This window comes from Sinocyclocheilus anshuiensis, unplaced genomic scaffold (genome assembly GCF_001515605.1).
Source record: "Sinocyclocheilus anshuiensis isolate Anshui unplaced genomic scaffold, SAMN03320099.WGS_v1.1 scaffold907, whole genome shotgun sequence".
Classification (NCBI taxonomy): Eukaryota; Metazoa; Chordata; class Actinopteri; order Cypriniformes; family Cyprinidae; genus Sinocyclocheilus; species Sinocyclocheilus anshuiensis.
Genome location: NW_015546133.1, coordinates 1,884,192 through 1,903,997, shown reverse-complemented (window position 1 = coordinate 1,903,997; position 19,806 = coordinate 1,884,192). Strand labels below are relative to the sequence as shown.

Here is a 19,806-nt window from a genome sequence, read left to right as displayed (position 1 = left end):
AAAAAAAAAAAAAAAAGCGTTCTGTCTGAGGCCTAAGTTTGTCACATTTGCCCCCTAGTGCCAGTTGCACGGAACTTGCTAACTGGTCGTGAAGCAGCCTTTCCCGAACCTAAGACTCTTCGGAGAAGTTATTCTTAGTGAATCATATATATATATATATATATTTATATATTAAATATGTTCCTACCTTTATTAGCGTTTAAAGCAACTTTTGGCATCAGAATGGCATTTCTGTTTTCCAAATATTTCATCCTCAGATTCAAAAGAATCAGTAATGGAACCCTCAAGGAACAGGAATCATTAAATTCCTTGTGATTCCCATGCCTATAGTGCTGTGTAGACACTAATAGAAGTTATTGATGTACTAATAAGGAGACAAGCTTGCTACAACCAGAACATGAGACCTGTTACTTGTGTCTCCCTCATGTAGTTGCCATGTACAGAGAGCCGTCGCTCCACGACCTGACTGAGTTCTCCCGCTCCGGAAGTGGCACTCCAACCAAGAGCCGCAGCGCCTCAGCCATGCTCAACGGTGGCAAGACTCTGAGCCAGAATGAGTCAACATAACCGCAGGGCACAACTGTGGTCTGCTGCTGTACAGTTGCTGGACTCTACCATCAACTAAACAGCACAAACGTGTTTACAAGAGTGCAGTGAAACCCTTAGCTGGTCGCTAGCTAGTGTTTCCTGAAATCACTGTGATGAGAACACAAGTGCAAACCTACATTGTACAATCTTCTGCAGGACAACCTTGTGAGACAAACAAGCCAAGCCATCTTTCTGATGTAGGGGTCTGCGTCCATTTGCAGGCGATCCCCGTTTCCATGTGTAGCATACAGAGCTGTGGTTTTCTCCTGTGGCATTTTCACAGAGTCTTCTAGAACACCTACTTTTGTGTTTTTCTCCATTTCTTTCTTAGGGATGCCAGCTCCATAGTGCTAAGTCACCTACAATATGACAATAGCAGCTTGTGCGACCCATTTATTGGTATATAGAGACAGAAATCCCAAAGGTTTTTGGACATATGATACAAGTATTTCAGCTCAGCTTTTTTGAGGCAGCGGTTCATTGTTGTGTGCTTTTTTAGACGAGGCGTTTTGCTCCTCGCTTCTCTTTTTCTGTCTTTTCAGCCCCCCCCCATTGTTATTCTGCAAATTAAACAGAATTAGGGTTCGGTCTTTCTGCACACCAAAGATGTCATTAGTCTCTTTGTATGGAGGTAAGTCAATTTGTGTAATTTCAGCTCCCTCAGACAGATGGTTGAGAAAGCCGCAAGAGTGAATGTCATTTAGTCAGAGGAAATGTATTCAGGATGGAAGAAGGCTACTCGTTGTGTCCCTGCTTTTTTTTGTCTGTTTATGTCTTCCTTTACTTCCCCTCTAATTTGGGAACCCATCATCTTGGAGAAGTGTCAAATCAAAAAATGTTTAAATTATTGATTAATGCCAACCCGGTAAGATTTCCGTAAAAACAGGGCAGGCTCCAGCCCCCCCACCATCTTTTTCGTAAACAAAAATATAATGAAAACCAAGCAAGAGAACGCTTCCATTGCTTTTACAGGGCTAAATCAGCATAAGTAAATAATTTGTGTGTGAAAATGTATTCTTATGGTCCTTCTTTCTAGTCCTCAGTGCTCAGGCAGCAGCCCGTTTATAATTTTGATCAAAATCCTCTTCTGTTGGATGTATGTATGTATGTATGTATGAAGCATATTAAATGCATGGGGGACTATGGATGCTGCATGTTATGTGGCTATGTATATCAACTACAATATGGAACCATGTGCTCTAATGGATACTGGAGTAAAATACAAATGTATATAAATGCATTTTATCCTGCTACCCGCCTGTTTATTATTTGTTGTACATTTAAGAAGCTGCACTGAATAAAATGTTTTGTATGTTCAGAGCAATCACAATGTTTGGTTATGTGTTGTTAAGTGACTTTCGCAGTGAATGTATGTGATAACTCTTCTTCAAAATAGAGTCATTGTATGTTGTATGTGACAATGCTGCTTTAAAATACAAACTTAAAATTTTACTAATAAAAATCTTTACAAAAATTGTAATATTTGAATTAAGCATATTCTTACTGTTATAAAATACAAATGTAAAAATATAAATTGGATATGTAATATTAAATACAGTGTTGGGGAAAGTTACTTTTAAAAGTAATGTATTACAATATTGCGTTACTCCCTAAAAAAGTAACTAATTTGCAATATGAAAATAATTGAAGACAAAATGTGTTTTACTGAGAAAAAACAAGATTTGGTTTTTAAAAAGCCTTTTTTTCCAAAAGGTACATCTGGAAAAAGGGGGGTCGTCTTATAATCAGGGTCGTCTTATATTCGGGCCAATACGGTACGTTACTTAGTTACTTTTTATGGAAAGTAATGTGTTACGATACTTTTGAGTAACTTTTTTAATCTGGGCAGGGCTTGCTTGTTTGTTTTTAATATAACAAAGTTCTTCTTTTACAACGGTAAAAGCCCTTTTCACAAGAGAAGTGAAATGAATATGCCTCAGGCTGAAGGAAATGATAGTCTAGAACTACAGTAACATCACAGCGCACACAACGCCTCTGCACTTACTCCCCCATTTTTCTCAACATGGCAACACGAGAGCTGTCAGCCAAGACATGGGAAACAAAGTAACTAGCGTTACTTATTTGAAAAAGTAACTCAGATATTTCCTTCTAAATTAAAAAGTAATGCGCTACTTTACTAGTTACTTGAAAAAAGTAATCTGATTACGTAACTTGTGTTACTTGTAATGCATTACCCCCAACACTGATTAAATATAAAATAATATTTAATTAAATGTAATATAAAATATATACATTTTATGGAATTATAATGTTGTATAATTATGTACAATAAATATGTACAAATGATCTTGGCATATTTGTGTTTACGTATGTAATATTTAAAGACAAAATAGGTCTCTCTTTTATGGCAGATAGAGAATAACTCCAAAACCCTTATATAAAATAAAATGTATTTTATATAAAATAAATTGTATATATTTTTATTATATTACATTAATATTTTCCCCCATATTTTACTTATACCCAGATTTGACCAATGTTTTTCATTACAGACTTAAATAATGTTAAAATATTTAAAGGTGACCTTATATTTAAAGATATCTTACAATAAATGCAATTATTACATGCCTCCCTGAAAAACTGATTCTGACTGTCTGTCATCAAGGCTGGCTGACTGTATATTATTGCTTGCATTTTTAATAACCTAGTTAATTAACAGTAGTTTGACATACTGTCCTGAAGTTATTAGTAATATTGACAGAAATAATGACAACAGTAGCAAATAACTTTACATAAAAAAGGTGTTTTTAATTATATGACGAATTTGTTGTTCTGTACCAGTTTGTCAGTGAAAATCTTCACATCCTTTAAATATGCAGACTCTGTGACATTCAGAACCTCTTAGGAATGTACTCAGTGTTCATTTTGGCACAAATTCATCTGAATTTAAGCCATAACTCGTGAATAAACATCAGGTCAGCGAGCACAGTTTGATTTTTAAGTAGATAGTTCTACCTGTTTTTATTCATGAATTCATATTGATGAAGACACCGTGAATGAATAAATTGACTTTGTTGTGCTTTGCTTCAGTGGTGTAATGAAATGTTGATTATGTCTAATGCATAACCTATGGGGAGGCTATTGGAAAACCATCTGCTGTTGTTTAATGTACTGCAAATGGGCATGATATAGGCCACATTTAAAGACCATCCAGTTCAACACTATTTAACTCAAATCAAACCATTAAATAATGTATATAGGGACATTTTAATGAAAAGGCACTAAAAATAAAGAAGGCCTTGCTTGATTGTGTTGTCAGGACATTTAAAAAGCAATCAAGCATTTAAGACAGACCAATATCATAAAGCAGCAGAAGAAAATGAAATTACAGAAAATAGCTTCAACTTTAATTATTTTTGGCTGACATATACCAAAGTGTTCTTAAGCCTTGGTTATCTTCGCTCTAAAACCCACTTTTAACCCCGTTTCACGAGTTCGCCTGCCCATTCAGCCCTGCCAGGTAATGGTAAAACGAACTTGGCTTGCTGTCCGTGAAGGAGGCTCGAAACCCGAGGCTCGGCTTGAGCTCCGAGTAAGAAACCCCCCCTATGATGATACGGTGTGGATGAAAGAGAAGGGATTTAAAGGAGGAGAAGGGGTGGTGGAGGGATGCCGGAAGAATATTCGCTTTGACGGAACAATGACTGCTGCTTATATACGGTCGAAACGATGATTGGCAGGACTGGTTGATTAGGCTCCTCCCGAACCTGCGTTGTGAACGTCATATAAAGGTGCATTTCACACTTGTAATTTGGTAGAGAGTTAGCGCCGTTTTTACCCCAGATTATGAAACCCTGCTTCGGAGCAGGATTAGACTAGCTTTGGCGTTAAGTTTTTCTTCTTCAAACTTGTATAGAGTGAAACGATGTGGTGTTAGAATGTTATGACTAGGTGCTTAGAGACAGACACACAATTACATGCTTATATTCACGTGCTTTGGACAGTTATGGACACACAGCAAGTTGTACAGTCGTTTCAGCGTTTGAGGGAAAAAAATCAAATGGTGATGAAAACGTGAACTGGAGTGAAGAAGAGACTGGAGTAAGAGTTTTATTTTTACCCTTGGTGTCCAAAAAGCCCATTCAGTGAAAACGTCTCGGGTTATGCATGTAACCATGGTTCCCTGAGAGGGAACAAGACACTGCATCCCCATAGGAGATACTTTAGGGAATGCCATCAGCATGACTGGTGTCTGAAGCATGTGTGAAAACACTCCAACCCATTGGACCGGGCAGCCCATGTTGTCATTAGTGGAGCACCCGTAAGTATAAGAAATGCTTGTGATACACATCATCAACTTCTTTGTCTGAAGGAGATGTGACACGGGCAGGCCCTAGGCCTGGCAAGGGGATGCAGTGTCTCGTTCCCTCTCGGGGAACCATGGTTACATGTGTAACCCGAGACGTTCCCCTTCAAGGGAACGAGACACTGCATCCTCTAGTGGACACTATGGGGAACAAAATACCCACTATGCCATGCCCCCATGAATTGCCTGTCCACCTGGTGAGAGAGCACCAAAAATATTGGCAAACATACATTGATTTAAAGAGAGAGGGGGGGGGCACTCCAATGACGCTTCGGACAGCTAAAATAACTTGGGGAAAACCCAACCAACACTAGTATTTCAAGGAGGGACATTGCATTCGGCCAAGTTGGGAACACAACTGTCCTCAAACAGCTTTGTTCCTAAAGGCAATGGGCTACTTGAAACCCTAATGTAGGGGAGACAGCCCAAGGCATGTGGGCTGTCAGGGAAGGCAGCCTAACATATCAAAAGGGAACCTCAGGGGGACCACCAGCTTAAAGCCCTAGAAGTGGGGAGGCAATCCAACCCTGCTACCAGAAATATTAGGTAGGGAAAGAGCTCATACTCAGGGGGAGATCTTATCAAAGGAAACCAGCCTCATCCAGTACATCTTTGACAGTACAAAAATACTTCCCGAATAGAGAGCCTAAAAAGAGACTCGACCTATAGTCATAGACTGTCTACTTAAAAAAACAGCTAGTCAAAGGGAAACTGTCCTCAGACAGCTACCAACTTTGATGTTTCAGGTGTGCCACCGTAAATAAACTGGAAGTAACCTGACCTGCAAAGCTGCTAAGTAGAGAGCAAGGAACCCTACTTAAAACCCAAAATCACTGGGGAGGGACATCTTGCTACAATTTATAGCCATAGTATATCTTTGATAAACTTCCATTTAAGAGAGGTAACAAGAGGAGCTCGAACGGAAACTTTCTACTCCTCACGTGCTCCACCTACAACCCCTGTGCTTGATCCCGCCTCACCGCAATGGCGACGGCTGAAACTGAACCACAGAGTGTAGGGGCTCAACTCTGATCCCTCGAGAGAGAGTCAGACCTAGGTGGAACTGATTATTGCGACCGCATCACACAACACGCATTAAGCTTGCTAAGTTTGAGCGTCACTGTAATCCTTCTGAGAGCAAGACGTGCTCATGCAAATGCTGACTACTTTTCCTCGGGAGAGAACAAAAAAGAAAAGCTACTTATCTGTCACTTTTAGTCAGTCTTGCGGATGCATCACACTGACTAAACACACCAGTCACATCCACTCTCTTATATTACATAGTTTCTATTTTGTATAAAGAATAGAAACAACATGGAATTATGTCACTTCCATGCTCCACCTACAAACCACGTGAATGGAATCCACAGTAGCAAATGCATCGCTATGAGCCTGTTCAACTGCCACGAGAGGCAAATGCGCTCATGCAAACGCTGTCTAATCTCGGGTAAAAAGTGAAGCAAAGAAGAATCAGACTTGCTACCTTCCCTCTCAGTAGTCCATCGAATGCATACGATGAGCGCAATGCCGCCTCCTCATGAGTCGAACGCACTCCATCAACACTAATTCACAAAGAAATAAGCGCAATGAGTGCATTCAACTCCCTCGAGAGCTGAACGTGCATGCTTCTCACCCACACACACAACATATGAGTCGCGTGAATCCACAGGTATCAAAGCAAATCCTCTCAATAAGTGCATTGAGTTTCCTCAAACTAAATGTGCATGCTCCTCACTCATGCACACACCGCATCAATCATGCATCAAACGGAAGCACGCAATACATGTGTAACGGGGGTATTTAGCCCGTTGTGTAGGGGAAATGGATTACGGCTGCCCTGGAAGTTTGGACAACGAAAGGATCTTGGTCCCCGCTCCCCAAACTTTTTAGTCTCGTTACACACTAACGTGTGTATGTGGTTTCTTACCTTATTGTGTTGGAACACTACTGATTGACAAGGGTAGGCTTCAGGTATGGTTACACGGTGGCTTCCTGAAGTGAAACTGCATACATGAGAGTACAGTGTGATATGCTCCTCCCTTCCCAGATCTAATAAAGTAAGTGAGACTCCCCCACTCCCTGACAGCTCTCAACAGAAAGGTACACTGTAGATAAGTGCAAAAAGGAATTAAACAGAATTTATTATTTTACATTTCTTTTTCTTATGAATAATTATTTCTTGTTTGAGTAATCGATTAAATGAAAATCATAAAAAGAATTTACAGTCTTTGTGCTGTCTTTTCAAACCCACACAATCACCTTCAACACAACAGTTGAAAACTTTTCACTTGTGGTATAACAAATCCCTTATGAAACTTCAAAATGAGATCACTTGCAATTTGTCAATTGGTAAACCCACAAATTCTCACCTTTTCAAATGATCACCTTCAAACAATCACATTTGAAAACAAAGAAGCACTTGCTTGGCTTTAACTTCAGACCATGTTGTCTTAGCCGGTTAAAGACAAGTTCTAACCTCTCACAGTGGCCTTCAAAATCTCTGGAGAAGATAATGACATCATCCAGATAGACCAGAAGAATGTCGAAGGCCAAGTCACCCAGCACCACACCCATCAGGCGCTGAAAGGTGGCCGGAGCGTTGCACAACCCAAACGGAATCCTGGTCCACTCAAACAGCCCAAATGGGGTGGTGACGGCTGTCTTCTCCCTATTTTTCTCACTCACAGCCACCTGGAAATACCCAGCAGTCAAACGAGGGCCCTGGGCTTTTCTGTACTGCACCTCCCAAGTCTTTCTCTGTAACTTCAGCTGACTCCACTATACACTGTGGTGGAGTTGGTCCCCTCCCAGACTTGCCACCTTGTGGACAATAGCGACTGGTGTTTCCGGGTTCACCACACGAATAACAAATATAACGGCCTTCACTGTCTTTTAATGGTAGTTTCTTTGGACGGCTCTGCTGTGGTCTATTCCTTTCTTTTGCATGAACGATTTGATATAATTCCTCTTGACGAGCAGCTATTTTCTGAATTGCTTCATGCAACTTCTCTAAAGACAGAGTGGAGGGAGCATCCTGTGCTGCAGCAGCATTTACTACCCCTCTGGCACGGGTACTGGGCCTGACATTAGTAGAAGGCTGTGCTTCCTCCTCTTCTGACCAGGTAATTGCCGCTTGCATCAACTCCACGAAACTCACATCTGGCTCAGCCTTAAATCTGCGCTTCATCTCTCGACGTAAGAAGTCATATTTTAGGCCTAGCACCAGTTGCTCTTTCAAAACCTTTTCAGCATCTGCCACTCTAGCTGGCTCTCGGCGCTGAACACGATTAAGTCTTTCCCGAAGGTCATATGCATAGGAGCGTATTGTTTCTCCTGTATTCTGAGCACGATCGTAGAAGTCTTTCAGCCTTGTACCAATGGGCACTTTATCTCCATAAGTGTCAAGGAGAACAGTGAAGATGTTGTCAACAGATTCCTCTTTTCCGTCCATCATGAACTTCACTGTGGCTTTGGCCTCATCTTTTAGGTGCTGTTTCACCAGCTCAACCCGGTCCTCAGTGGGCACCCTCATGACTTGAAATGCAGACTTCATTGATGCCACCCATTCTTCAATATTCAGCTCTCCTGGTTTTGATACGCAACCAGTGAAATCAGGGAGCTTCCGGTCTCTAGGGATATAAATGGCAGCTGGGGTCGTTTGCGCAGAGGCCTGGCTCTCAATTACCACCTTTGCTAAGGATAGGGCTTCTCTCTGCTCCGCCCTGGATTGGTCAAGTGCCCCTGCCTGCTCGGCAAACCTCCTCTGCATCTCTGCCATCTCTTTTTTTAGTTCCTCCAGTTCAGACATCTTCTTACTTGACAACAAACAACTTGTGGGCCTGGAGACGTGTGACTACTTAAATGTGCCTAATTTGATCCAGTTCGTGACGCCACTTTTGTAACGGGGGTATTTAGCCTGTTGTGTAGGGGAAATGGATTACGGCTGCCCTGAAGCAGGGTTTTCACTTTAAGCGTACTCACAGCTTCCGTGGCCTTCGATATGTTACTGCGTCATTTTAACAGCCAACACATACCACTAGAACAAAACTGAAAAAACTCCTTTCTGCTATGAACTGCGGTTCACTGTCCACACTTTCACTTAGTGCTGTCGTCCTTTATTCGACTTAAGCCTCGATAATCTTCCGTTGAAGCAACTTTATCGAACGAGCTTCTCGATCACAACACTGCACTCACTTCTGTGTGTGACACACTCATACACCGCGCTCTTCTTCGTCTCTCCCTGCTGCACTTGCAGCACGCGCAAAAAGCGGACCACTCGCCAAAATAAAAGTATCCCAAAGATAATCTCTTTTCAAAATAATATACCCGTTACACATGGAACGATTTGCAAAGTGTTTCCTACACGTACACAAACAAACGGCTCCTGAAGACAAAGAAGTTGATGACATGCATTACTGGCGCCCTCTTATACGTCCGGGCATGCCGTTAATGTTGTCACGGGCTGTGCGGTCCAATGGATTGGAGTATTTTCACGCATGCTTCAGACACCGGTCATGCTGATGGCATTCCCCATAGTGTCCACTAGAGAACGCAGTGCGAGTTTCCTTGGGGAACTTGATGGCAGTTGACTGTTATATTGGTTTATAATGGTTTTCAAGGACTCTTAATTGGCTTTTCCTTGTGTTTTTTGTTCCTGTTTCCTTTGTTTATAACCAGGATTAATTGTTAACCCCAAGTAAATTATGAGCAGTGAGAATTGTGAAGTGAGATAACCCAGGATTCTGTTTCTGATTTGGTTTAGAATGACCCATTTTTAACTAGTTCAAGTGTGAAAGGACTTGGGTGAATCTGGGATGGTTACATCATCACTGCCCAGGCTAAGGCCATCAAATCCTATGTTAATATTTCATAACCTGAAATGAATTTTGAATGAACTGGGCTTTTGTTCCCAATAAACCCAGTGAGACAAGATTATTTGCCCCTGGGAAAGGTGCTAAAGACTTTGCATTCATTAACATTCATATCATTAAAAGAGCACTTTCGGTGGTGAGGTGGTGACATCACCTGGCTGGTAGCACAAACCAACTGATATGGAAGAGTGATGTGGGACAGAAAGATGTGTAGATACTGAAGAAAGGAAATGAGATGGAGAAGTGAAGTTATGATGGACAGCTCAGTGCTGATCTGCCGTTTTAAAATCTGATTCTGAGAGCAGCACTCAGGAAATTGTGCTCCGTGCTGCAAATGAAAATAATGAATGGAAGGAGACCATACGAGGGTGAGTCTGGACTGAATCTCATGTACAGCCAGCTATACAACCCCAGCTTTGTGCAGTCATGCATGGCCACTCCAACTCTGCCACGGTCAACTTGGACTCTATAGAGGAAAGGCACGGCTCGGTGAGCACCGACTTCTTAAAATAATTTTATTGGCTGCTTTGCGAGATATCAAGTTCTAATATGACTTCTTACATAACATTGGCAAACCCACAGATACTAGAAAGTATAGTTGCAGGTCTGTGTTTGTGTTTACAGTACAGCAGTGTGCCCAAGCAGATTTGATTGTGAAGTTCCCATCTGTTTTGGTGTGAGTGTGCTGCGAGTACTGCCTCGCAGGCTCTGATGTGGATGATGGAGTGCAGAAGAAAGGCGGGGCTGACAGCCTGTACCATCACTGGTTGCTATGGATTCAGGGAGGATGTGATTTTTGTGGTTACGGGGACTCTTTACAAAGCCCTTACATATAGTTTTTTTTTTGGGGATGATGAATATGTATCTACCCTTTAGATTCAGATGTTCGGTGTCTGGCCAGAGAAACTGAAATGCATATAGTCATATTTTATTCTATGTCATAAAAGCATTGAGTCAGGCCATCAGAAGATTCTGGAAGTGAGAGCAGGTTAAAAAATGCATGTAAGCTCTGTGAGAATCAAACCTTGTGTTGTTTGTGAGTTTGTTTTATGCATATTTTAAAAGCTTGGCTTACTCTTGTCTTTCTCTCTGAATCCATAGGGATTTATACATACGCACACATACAATCATGCACATATGCTGTTAGATGCCTCAATGTAGCTCTGCCCCCATCCCACCAAGGGGCTTCGTCAGAGTCTTTTATTTTAATTAGGTACAGCTCCTGGTAACCGAAAACTTGAAAAAATATAGTTACACATGGATTGTCAGGGCAAATCAGGGACATTTCTAGCCTTTCATAAGTAAGCTATGGGGCGCAGGCCTCCATCAAAAAATGTCTCCATATTTTAATTGTCATATGATACTGTTTTGAATGTTTGAATATAAATGGTCACTGCAGTACAGAGGGTGTTGCTCGTTCACAAGCCGAGCGGTTTCATCGCTGACATACATGTGTGAGTTTGTTTCATACAATGGGCTGTAGGTAAATATCACCTAATCCAGTGCTATTTTTGTTTTCTGTCTTATAAGTATCTCATTACGGTGTGAGAAACCACTGTAAATGATTCAGTGTGTGAGTGAACTGTCCGAATGAATCAAACTGAATTGCAAAATATTTCAGACCTTTTTGCAAACCCATTTAACTGAATATATCAATAGTGATTCATCAGTGAATCACTAGCTCTGATTCTAAACAGCTAATAGAAACCAGACATGATATTATTGCTGAAATATTATCAGAGATAATGAGTATCAGGTTGATATGCAGTATTCTCCAGCATCAGCCAAGGATTTATCAGTAATATTTTACTGGGTCTGCATTTCACTGGGGCTCATGCCCCTGTAAATAGGGTCTAACGACACCCCTAGTGAAAATATGACAAACTATTTTGCAATTTAAAATTTGAACAGTCTGGAAAACTTTTAGACAGATTATCTCACACAGTGCACATGGGTATTTTCAGTACACCACAAAGAACAAAGCGTGAGCCATGATTCAGGGACAAATGAGTCTTATGAACTGGTTCTTCTTAATGAGTCAAATGAGTCAAAATGATTCACAAACCAGTCTCAAACTCACTTTTAAATGTCGGTGAAAATATGACAAAAATATTTTGTAACAATAATTCAAAATATTACAGGGTTTAGTCATAGATAATCTCACAATGTCTAATTTGTGAACAAACAACACTTATGAACAGGTTCTTTCTAATGAGTCAGTCAAAATGATTCACAAAACTCTCAAACTAGCTCACAAGTTAAAATAGACTCACTCACTCAAAATCTTTGGAGTTTTGCACTTGAATTACTAAAAGACTTTTGCACAGATTTTTGGCCGATTTATCTGGATGAATAAATGCCAGTTGCCTAAAGTCATAGCCAGTCGGTAGATTTGAGTTGACAGTTCTCATAGAAAATCCCAGTGTATGATGGGCACAGACTCTAATTTTTTAGTTTTTTGATTTAATTTTTCCCTCTGGTTATATTCAATTCAAAACAAATGGTATTATCATATAATCATATATATAAAAACAAACCACATACACATGCATGCACTTTTTACTGCATTGGTTTGTGTAATATCACAGCATCTTCCACAAATAGAATCCCAGTCAAACTGGGTAACCAAGGACACATCCATAAAACTGTCAGTTTATAGATTTTTCAGACTCAATGCTCGGCTCATGGTTTGAGCGCTGATGTGCGTATGTGCTCGGCTTTGGCACTCATTTCACCTGATCGATCAGTAAACAGCCAGAGTTCAAGGATAAGACTGATCTCTAGAACAAAAATGACAGCTTAATGATGCCATTCTAACAAAATGGAAACAGAGTGAACATTAGACCAAAAGGAAAGCAGCTGAACTGAATACAAAGGAAGAATGCAACAGCCAATGTTTTTATAGAAATATAAACAGGGACCCCCTTTTCATTAAACCACAGGATTGTGGTTTGTAATTATAAGAGGTCCATTCATTACCTTTCTGCTGAAGCCATATTTACCACTGTGCTGAGATTGAAATATACTGCCATGGATTATCTGACATGACAGGCCAAATTAATGTCTATTGGTAATCATGCATGTGAAACTTTGCCTTGCCCTGTATAATTAATGACAATGAGGTTCATGCGATTTGTGACGGGATAATGAACTTGAGAGATGAATACAGAAAATAGGATTTGATATAATACACAGATCACTCACATTATAGATTTAATTATAGCAAATACACTGACTGCATTGTGATATTTTGAAAGGAAAAACCTGGGACCACTGGATGGTCAGCCAATTTTTTGTTTTGGTCATATTTTTCAATATGAATCCAGCCTATAGAATACATATTACATTTTTAAAATATATATTAAAATTAACATTAAAATGATATGCATTCATCTGCCTCCATAATTGAATGCATGGCTTAACTTCATTATGTTTCACAGTAAATATTATGAATAATTATGATTAAACCCATATATGGGCTGATACCATATAAGGAAGGCTATGTAAATGAAGCATAAACATTTTTAACGTCATTTTGAGTTTAACTGGTTTTAAACTACTCAGCATATCATTGATTTGTAATTGATTTGATTACATTTTAATTGAGCTTAAACAAAACTGTTGCATACCAAACCTTGTCAACTCAGATGGGTTTTTCAGATCAACATGCCATTCTCAGAGCTGAAGCTCTTCTCATCGACTGGTTTGCTGGCTCATTAGAGAGTGTGATATGCAGCTCTATCTCTGTCAGGTACAAGCCAAATTCAGAGCCAGTTATTCTGTGATGAGAACAAGGAGCACTATTAATGAAAGCCTTCCTCACATATTTCCTGTGAACTTAATCAGCCAAGGCTAATCATAGAACCTGCACCATCTATCCTGACGAACAGTTAAAAAAAAGTTTCAACCTTTTGAAATGATCTTGATTTATGTCAGCAGGCTCTCAGCATGTGCTATGATAGCTTCCATCTAAGTCAATAATAATTAAATTCTGTCATTTAACAATATTTTATAGTGCCACAAATGTTTATGTGAATATTACTTATATTTAGTAACTTTTAGGACCCCAAGCACTGTCAAATACGTCCTCATCAGATCTGCACAGGAGATATTTTGGTCCATTCATCTGCACAAGCTGTTTCATAAATATTTTGGGATATCTTGCATATTTTTGGGATTCCTCAAATGGCCTTGAATAGAAATCATGCCACAGCATTTCAATGAGATTGAGGTCAGGACTCTGACCTGACTTTTCTAATATATGAGACTTCCTCAGTTTAGATGCACTCTGATTGTGATTTATTCCTTTGTTTAGAAACAAACATGTTGCATGACCCACTTTTCTTTAAAGTTTCAGATCACAAACGTCCTGACAATGTGCTGTAAAATTGGAACAATTATATTTTAATAATAAGTATGCTTGCAGATCCATAGATTTCTCTCTAGGGTACTTTGCCATTTTTTGAAGGATCCTTTGACATGTCCTTACACTGACCTTTTGAAGGACAGCCACGGTACCACTGGTGCTGAATTTCTTCTATTTGTAATCAATCTGCTTCAATGGGGACTAATGGAGCCCCAAGTCTTCAGACACCCTTGTGTAACCTTTTCCAGACTAATGAGCCTGTACAATTCCTCTTCTGTGGTTCTCTGAAATCTCTTAGGTCATGCCATATTGCACTTTAACAGAATTCAGAGGTAAAGAGCAGGTAACCAAATATTTCATTTTTCAAGAGGCCTAGAGAGTCACATTGTATATTAATTACTACTTTGATGGATTTAACCATTTGTTGATATGGATTTGCAAAATATTTTTGTCTTGTTTGGTATGCAAGACTATCTGTATTGACTACTATGATTTTAGGAAGTGTCATATAGAAATCCAAATAATTTCAAAGGTTTCATCAACATTTTCTCATAACTGTTAATGGAGAGAAAAGTTCATGAGGTAGATATAAAAACAATTAGAAGTGGATGAAAAGGGACTGAACCACAACAACAACAAAAGAAAACGAATTAATAAAATATAAAATGATTAACAGAAAATTAATTAATAGAAAACCCATTGCAGTACAAGTGGAACTTGTTTTCTTACTCCATTACTACTCTAAAATATTGCAGTAATTTAAAGTAATATATCACTTGAGAAAATAGAACATAAAATGCAATATTCAGACTTTTAGATTTTTTAAACCCATTTGCCAGGTAAAAATGCTCTGTTGAATTCTGTAAGAAAAATGATCCCTGGTGAAATATTTTGGTTTATAGTAATGTGTCACTGTAATCACTGTATTGAACAGGTAAGAGGGTTCAGGTGACCAATATACTTGAAGAAGATTCTGATATAGTATGACCAAAAACAATCCTAATACTTCTATTTTTTTCACTTCTGTGCACACCATAGGCATGACCTTCGGATGCTGCCAAGCCCAAGTTTCATTGTTTCACGTTTGAACAAATACTGACACCTGGTGGCAATAATTACATGCAACATTCGCAAAAAAATTTAAAATAAAAATTAAACACATTAAATAATGATATCTACATTGCACTTATAAAACACAAAACTGTAAAGCAAAATACTAATATACTAGTATCTTTCTTAATAACACAAACATTGTGTTAAGTATATGGCAGTAAAAATGCACACAATGAAATTTCCTGTCCCTCTAAATATGGTTTTGCATGGATGGAACTTTCATATCCCAGGCTTTTATGAAGCACAATGCATGACAAGCACCAAAGTCTTATTACCTCTTTGTACTGAAGCCCTCTGGGTCCTAAACTTGTCTGGGCTGTCAGGTCGAGAAGTAGCACCATATGGCCCCATAGGGATGAAGTCCTGTTGAGCACCACCTTCTGCTGTGTGAAGGGTGAGATGGGCTGGAGGTTCTGGTCCACATCTTACTAAAGCTATAAAGCACCTGTAAAACTGGCAGTAAATACAGATTTGACAGTAACACTGGTCTATAAGTATAATTTGGATACAAATATGCTTACGAGAAGCACATACCTGATTATTGAACAGAACGTATATGATGGGGTTCAGAACAGTGCTGCTCTTTGCTAGTATGGATGACACAACGCTGGCTGTGTGGCTGACAATACCGACGCTGAATGTGCCAAGCAATGCCATGACCCCGTACGGCATCCAACAGAGCAGGTGACAGGACACCATGGAAACCACCATCACCAGCACGTGCGTTTCCCACCTCTGTGCAGTCGTCTGATTGATCTTAGCAACCTGTGAGATGAGGAGACACGCTTTGAGGTTTGCTTTTCAAAGAATAACTGCAACAAGGCTGGATTGGATTGTGTTTATGCATCAGAATGTTTAAACTGTATTTTCATTAATGGATTAGGAGAGAACCTACTTTACAATAGGTTTCCATTTGTTAATATTAGTTAACTACATTAGTTAAAGTAACAATGAACAGTATTTTTAATAAGTAACATTAACAAAGATTAGTAAATACTGTGACAAATGTATTGCTCATTGTTATTTAATGTTAATCAGTGCATTAATTAACATGAACTAATGGGACCTTATTACAAAATATTATCAGAGAATTGAAAGGAATAGTTTAAGCAAAAATCAAAATTTGCTGACAATTTACTCACTCTCAGGCCATCCAAGATGTAAATCAGTTTGTTTCATCATTGGAACAGATTTAGAGAAATTTAGCATTACATCACTTGCTCAGCAATAGATCCTCTGCAGTGACGGTGCCGTCAGAATGAGAGTTCAAACAGCTGATTAAAACGTCACAATAATTTACATGTAATCCACACAACTCCAGTCAATAAATTAACATGTTTTGAAGTGAAAAGATGCTTGTTTGTAAACAAATGTAATGCTAAATTTCTCCAAATCTGTTCTGATGAGGAAAAAACTACATCTATGGCCTGAGGGTGCATAAATATTCATATTTGTTTTTTGCATTTGTTGAGACAAGACCTACGAGAATTTGCACATTTACATACTAAAATGCCCAAATCTGATCCGGCTGTGTAAATAATTCACAGTAGCCATAAATAATGATGACAATGAGTGTGCGAAGGACTTTGGCACCAGACAGTGGCATGAAAAATGCTTAATTTATGGCGAACAAACGTTTGGCTAGAAAGATCGATGAGCCTTACTAGAAGAGAGCTTTTTATCAAAATAATTGCTTCCACTCCCTCTCTCTCTCACTTTCAACCTTTTCCTCTTTCACTCTTCCCTCACCCCATGAATGGCAATGAGGATCTTCCCGTAGCAGTAGACCATCAGAAGAAGAGGCAGCAGCAGACAAAAGACAAAGAGGCAGATAACGTAAGATCTTTTTTCCGGGTAGTGCTGGTTCCACTGGACTGAACAGGTGGTGCCGGGACCCTCAAGACCATAGCTGCTCCAGCCGAAGAATGGTGGCACTGTCCACACGAGAGAGTACAGCCAGCAGCCTGTGATGAAGAGCAAGGCCTTCCTATAGTCAGACACATCTGCTTTTGAGCAACAGAGAATGGTGCTGTAACGCTCGTATGAATGTACAGCAAGGGATACCAGTGAAACAATGCCTGTTGATATTGGATAAAAAGACAAATAAATTATGTTCATCAACTGTTTTTTTTACATTGTTGTTTGTTTTATTGTGATAGCAAATTACTTTACTTAATGTAAAAAAACTTCAACTTCACATTAGACAAAATGGCTATTTGACAGGTTGGTGAATTTCACTAAGAAATCAAGAAGTATTTGTACACTAAACGCACACTTAACTACATCTAGAGAAACTTTCTGCATGTTTTCATGGAATTTCCCCCATGATTTAATTATGTTTTTGTGATTAAAGAGTTGTTTCTATGAATATATTAATCTCCCTGGAATGGAAATAATCAAACAAATACACAAATAAATAAAAAAATGTACCTTGGTAACCCTAGTTTCTGCCAAATTCTTTTAAACAACCATTATTAAACCATGTACAAAATTATTACACATCTAGTGGCAATTGTAACATTTTTTACATTTTCCTTCATAACTCACATATTACTTTAAATACACTAGCCATCTTTTTATACAAGAAACAAATATTGGTGCACTAATTAATAATACAGTTGATATAATTTCACCAATAAGGACAAGACTATAATATTAAGTTAAATGCAAGAAGTCAGAGTGTTACAATTGCCCCTGTGGTGGGGGCATTTGTAACACTGAAAAATAAGTCGCATTAACCCATTGTATCTCAAATAAAAGCCTACCTCAAAGTAATCACTTTACTGCTGTAGTATCAAATTGATTTTATCTATTTTATTTTATTTATTTATTCTATTTTTGTAAGTGGTTCAAATTATTTTAGATGTCAGGCATCATATGCATTCAAAAAGCAAAAATCTATTTTTTATTTTTGCAGAAGACAAGGCAACTATTCTAGTGGTAACTAGATTTTAATTATTTAAATATATATTTTACTCATATACATTAATCAGCTGATGAGTCAATAACAGTCTTTAACCAAACTTTAATGAAATGTTACAATATAGACATATTAACAGAATAAGATCATGTGGAGATAATATTCATTGTATTTGTTTTAAAGATTTAAAAGCAACACATTGTTTAATGTGTAACACTAATAATTTTTAAATGTATATTTACGTTTAAATATGTTCATTTTCTAACATAAAAATATGTCACCACAGCCAAACAAGTTGTTTACACTGAGCCATGTGGCTCAGGGGCAGTTGTAACACATCGTTACAATTGCCCCCGATGTTACAGCTATGATAAAATGTATGCTAGGTAGACACACCTATATAAGAATAGGTTGTTCATGTTAATTTTTTATCAATAACCTAGAGATAAAATGTATGTAAGTTTAAATTCACAGTCATCTAAACTTTAAACAGCAGAAGAAAAATACTGTACATCCAAAAAGAACTTTAATACCTCAAAATCAATATTTTGTTGAAAACTTCTGCTGAGGTGAAATGATCACGCTCCATTTCCACAGGCAGAGAAAGAATCCTACTGAGCATGTGCAGATTAAGTCTCATCACCATAGCTTGTTTCTGATTGGAGGAATTGTGTGTGTTACAGTTGCCCCCGGTCTCCCCTACATCTCACAACAGATGTAAAAGAAAAAATCGACAAAAACATAAAAACAAAATCGATCTAGTGATTCAAAAACATACAGCGTGATCAGTGTACTCCGAAACCAGAACGAATGACACTTATGAGCCGGTTCTTTTCAGTGATTCACAATCATTCAGCGCAAGTTCGGCCGAACACCGGTTCGTTTCAGTGAATCGACAACACTGACTAGATTAGCAACCAGTGTCCGATTCCCAAACGGATGACTTTCATGAAGAGGTTATTTTCAGTGAATCGCAATCGTGCAGCGCAAGTTTGTCGCACGAATCAAAAATAAGGCTACATCGCGAGCAGTGTCCGATTCCCGAACGAATGACTCATATGAAGCGGTTCTTCTCAGATAATATAATTCTTCTCACATAATACTCCGAAACTAATGAATCAATCTGACACAGACTACGTAAACGGCAAGTAAGCAGCTATTGAAATTGACCCAAACCAGTTAATGTTGCATGTTTTCTATAACGTCCAGTTAAAGCTAATCACTTTTTGTAATCAGTAGAACATATTAATTTATTTGATCCCAGTTTACCGAACAGTGCGTTGGCAAAGCCATACCACCTGCAGCCAAGATCTCCCGTCAGCCACCGGCCGTAGACCGAAGCGGCGAAACTTAAACTCGTTTGTGCCAAAGATACAAACGAGCATGTCGCTCACACTGATGTTCAGCAAGTTGATCGGAGTCCTCAGGACATGAAAGTGGGCGAAGACCAAAAGAACAAGAAAGTTATTTAGTAAACCGAAAACGAAGATTATTCCCAAAAACACTGCCACTACAGTGTATCCCGTGCGGCTGAATCCAGGCTGGTCTACAGGAGTCAGCGTGTCGAGCTGGCCCCAAGAGGGTCTAGCTGCAGCCTTGCACTTGCACTCTCAGACTTGCA

At 38.9% G+C, this 19,806-nt stretch overlaps 1 protein-coding gene and 1 pseudogene across 1 annotated transcript in view; one reads left to right on the top strand and one right to left on the bottom strand.

Moving 5' to 3' along the window:
* The window catches only part of LOC107701151 (fibroblast growth factor 13-like), an 18,966-nt gene extending 17,099 nt beyond the window's left edge, over positions 1 to 1,867 (top strand). Inside the window, exon 6 of the mRNA XM_016503111.1 lies at positions 431 to 1,867. Coding sequence (XP_016358597.1) covers positions 431 to 567 — 137 coding nt within the window. The 3' untranslated portion in view covers positions 568 to 1,867. The remainder of the gene's footprint in view (positions 1 to 430) is intronic.
* A 13,632-nt stretch (positions 1,868 to 15,499) lies between these two features.
* Positions 15,500 to 19,806, bottom strand: part of LOC107701094 (parapinopsin-like) — a 5,005-nt pseudogene continuing 698 nt past the window's right edge.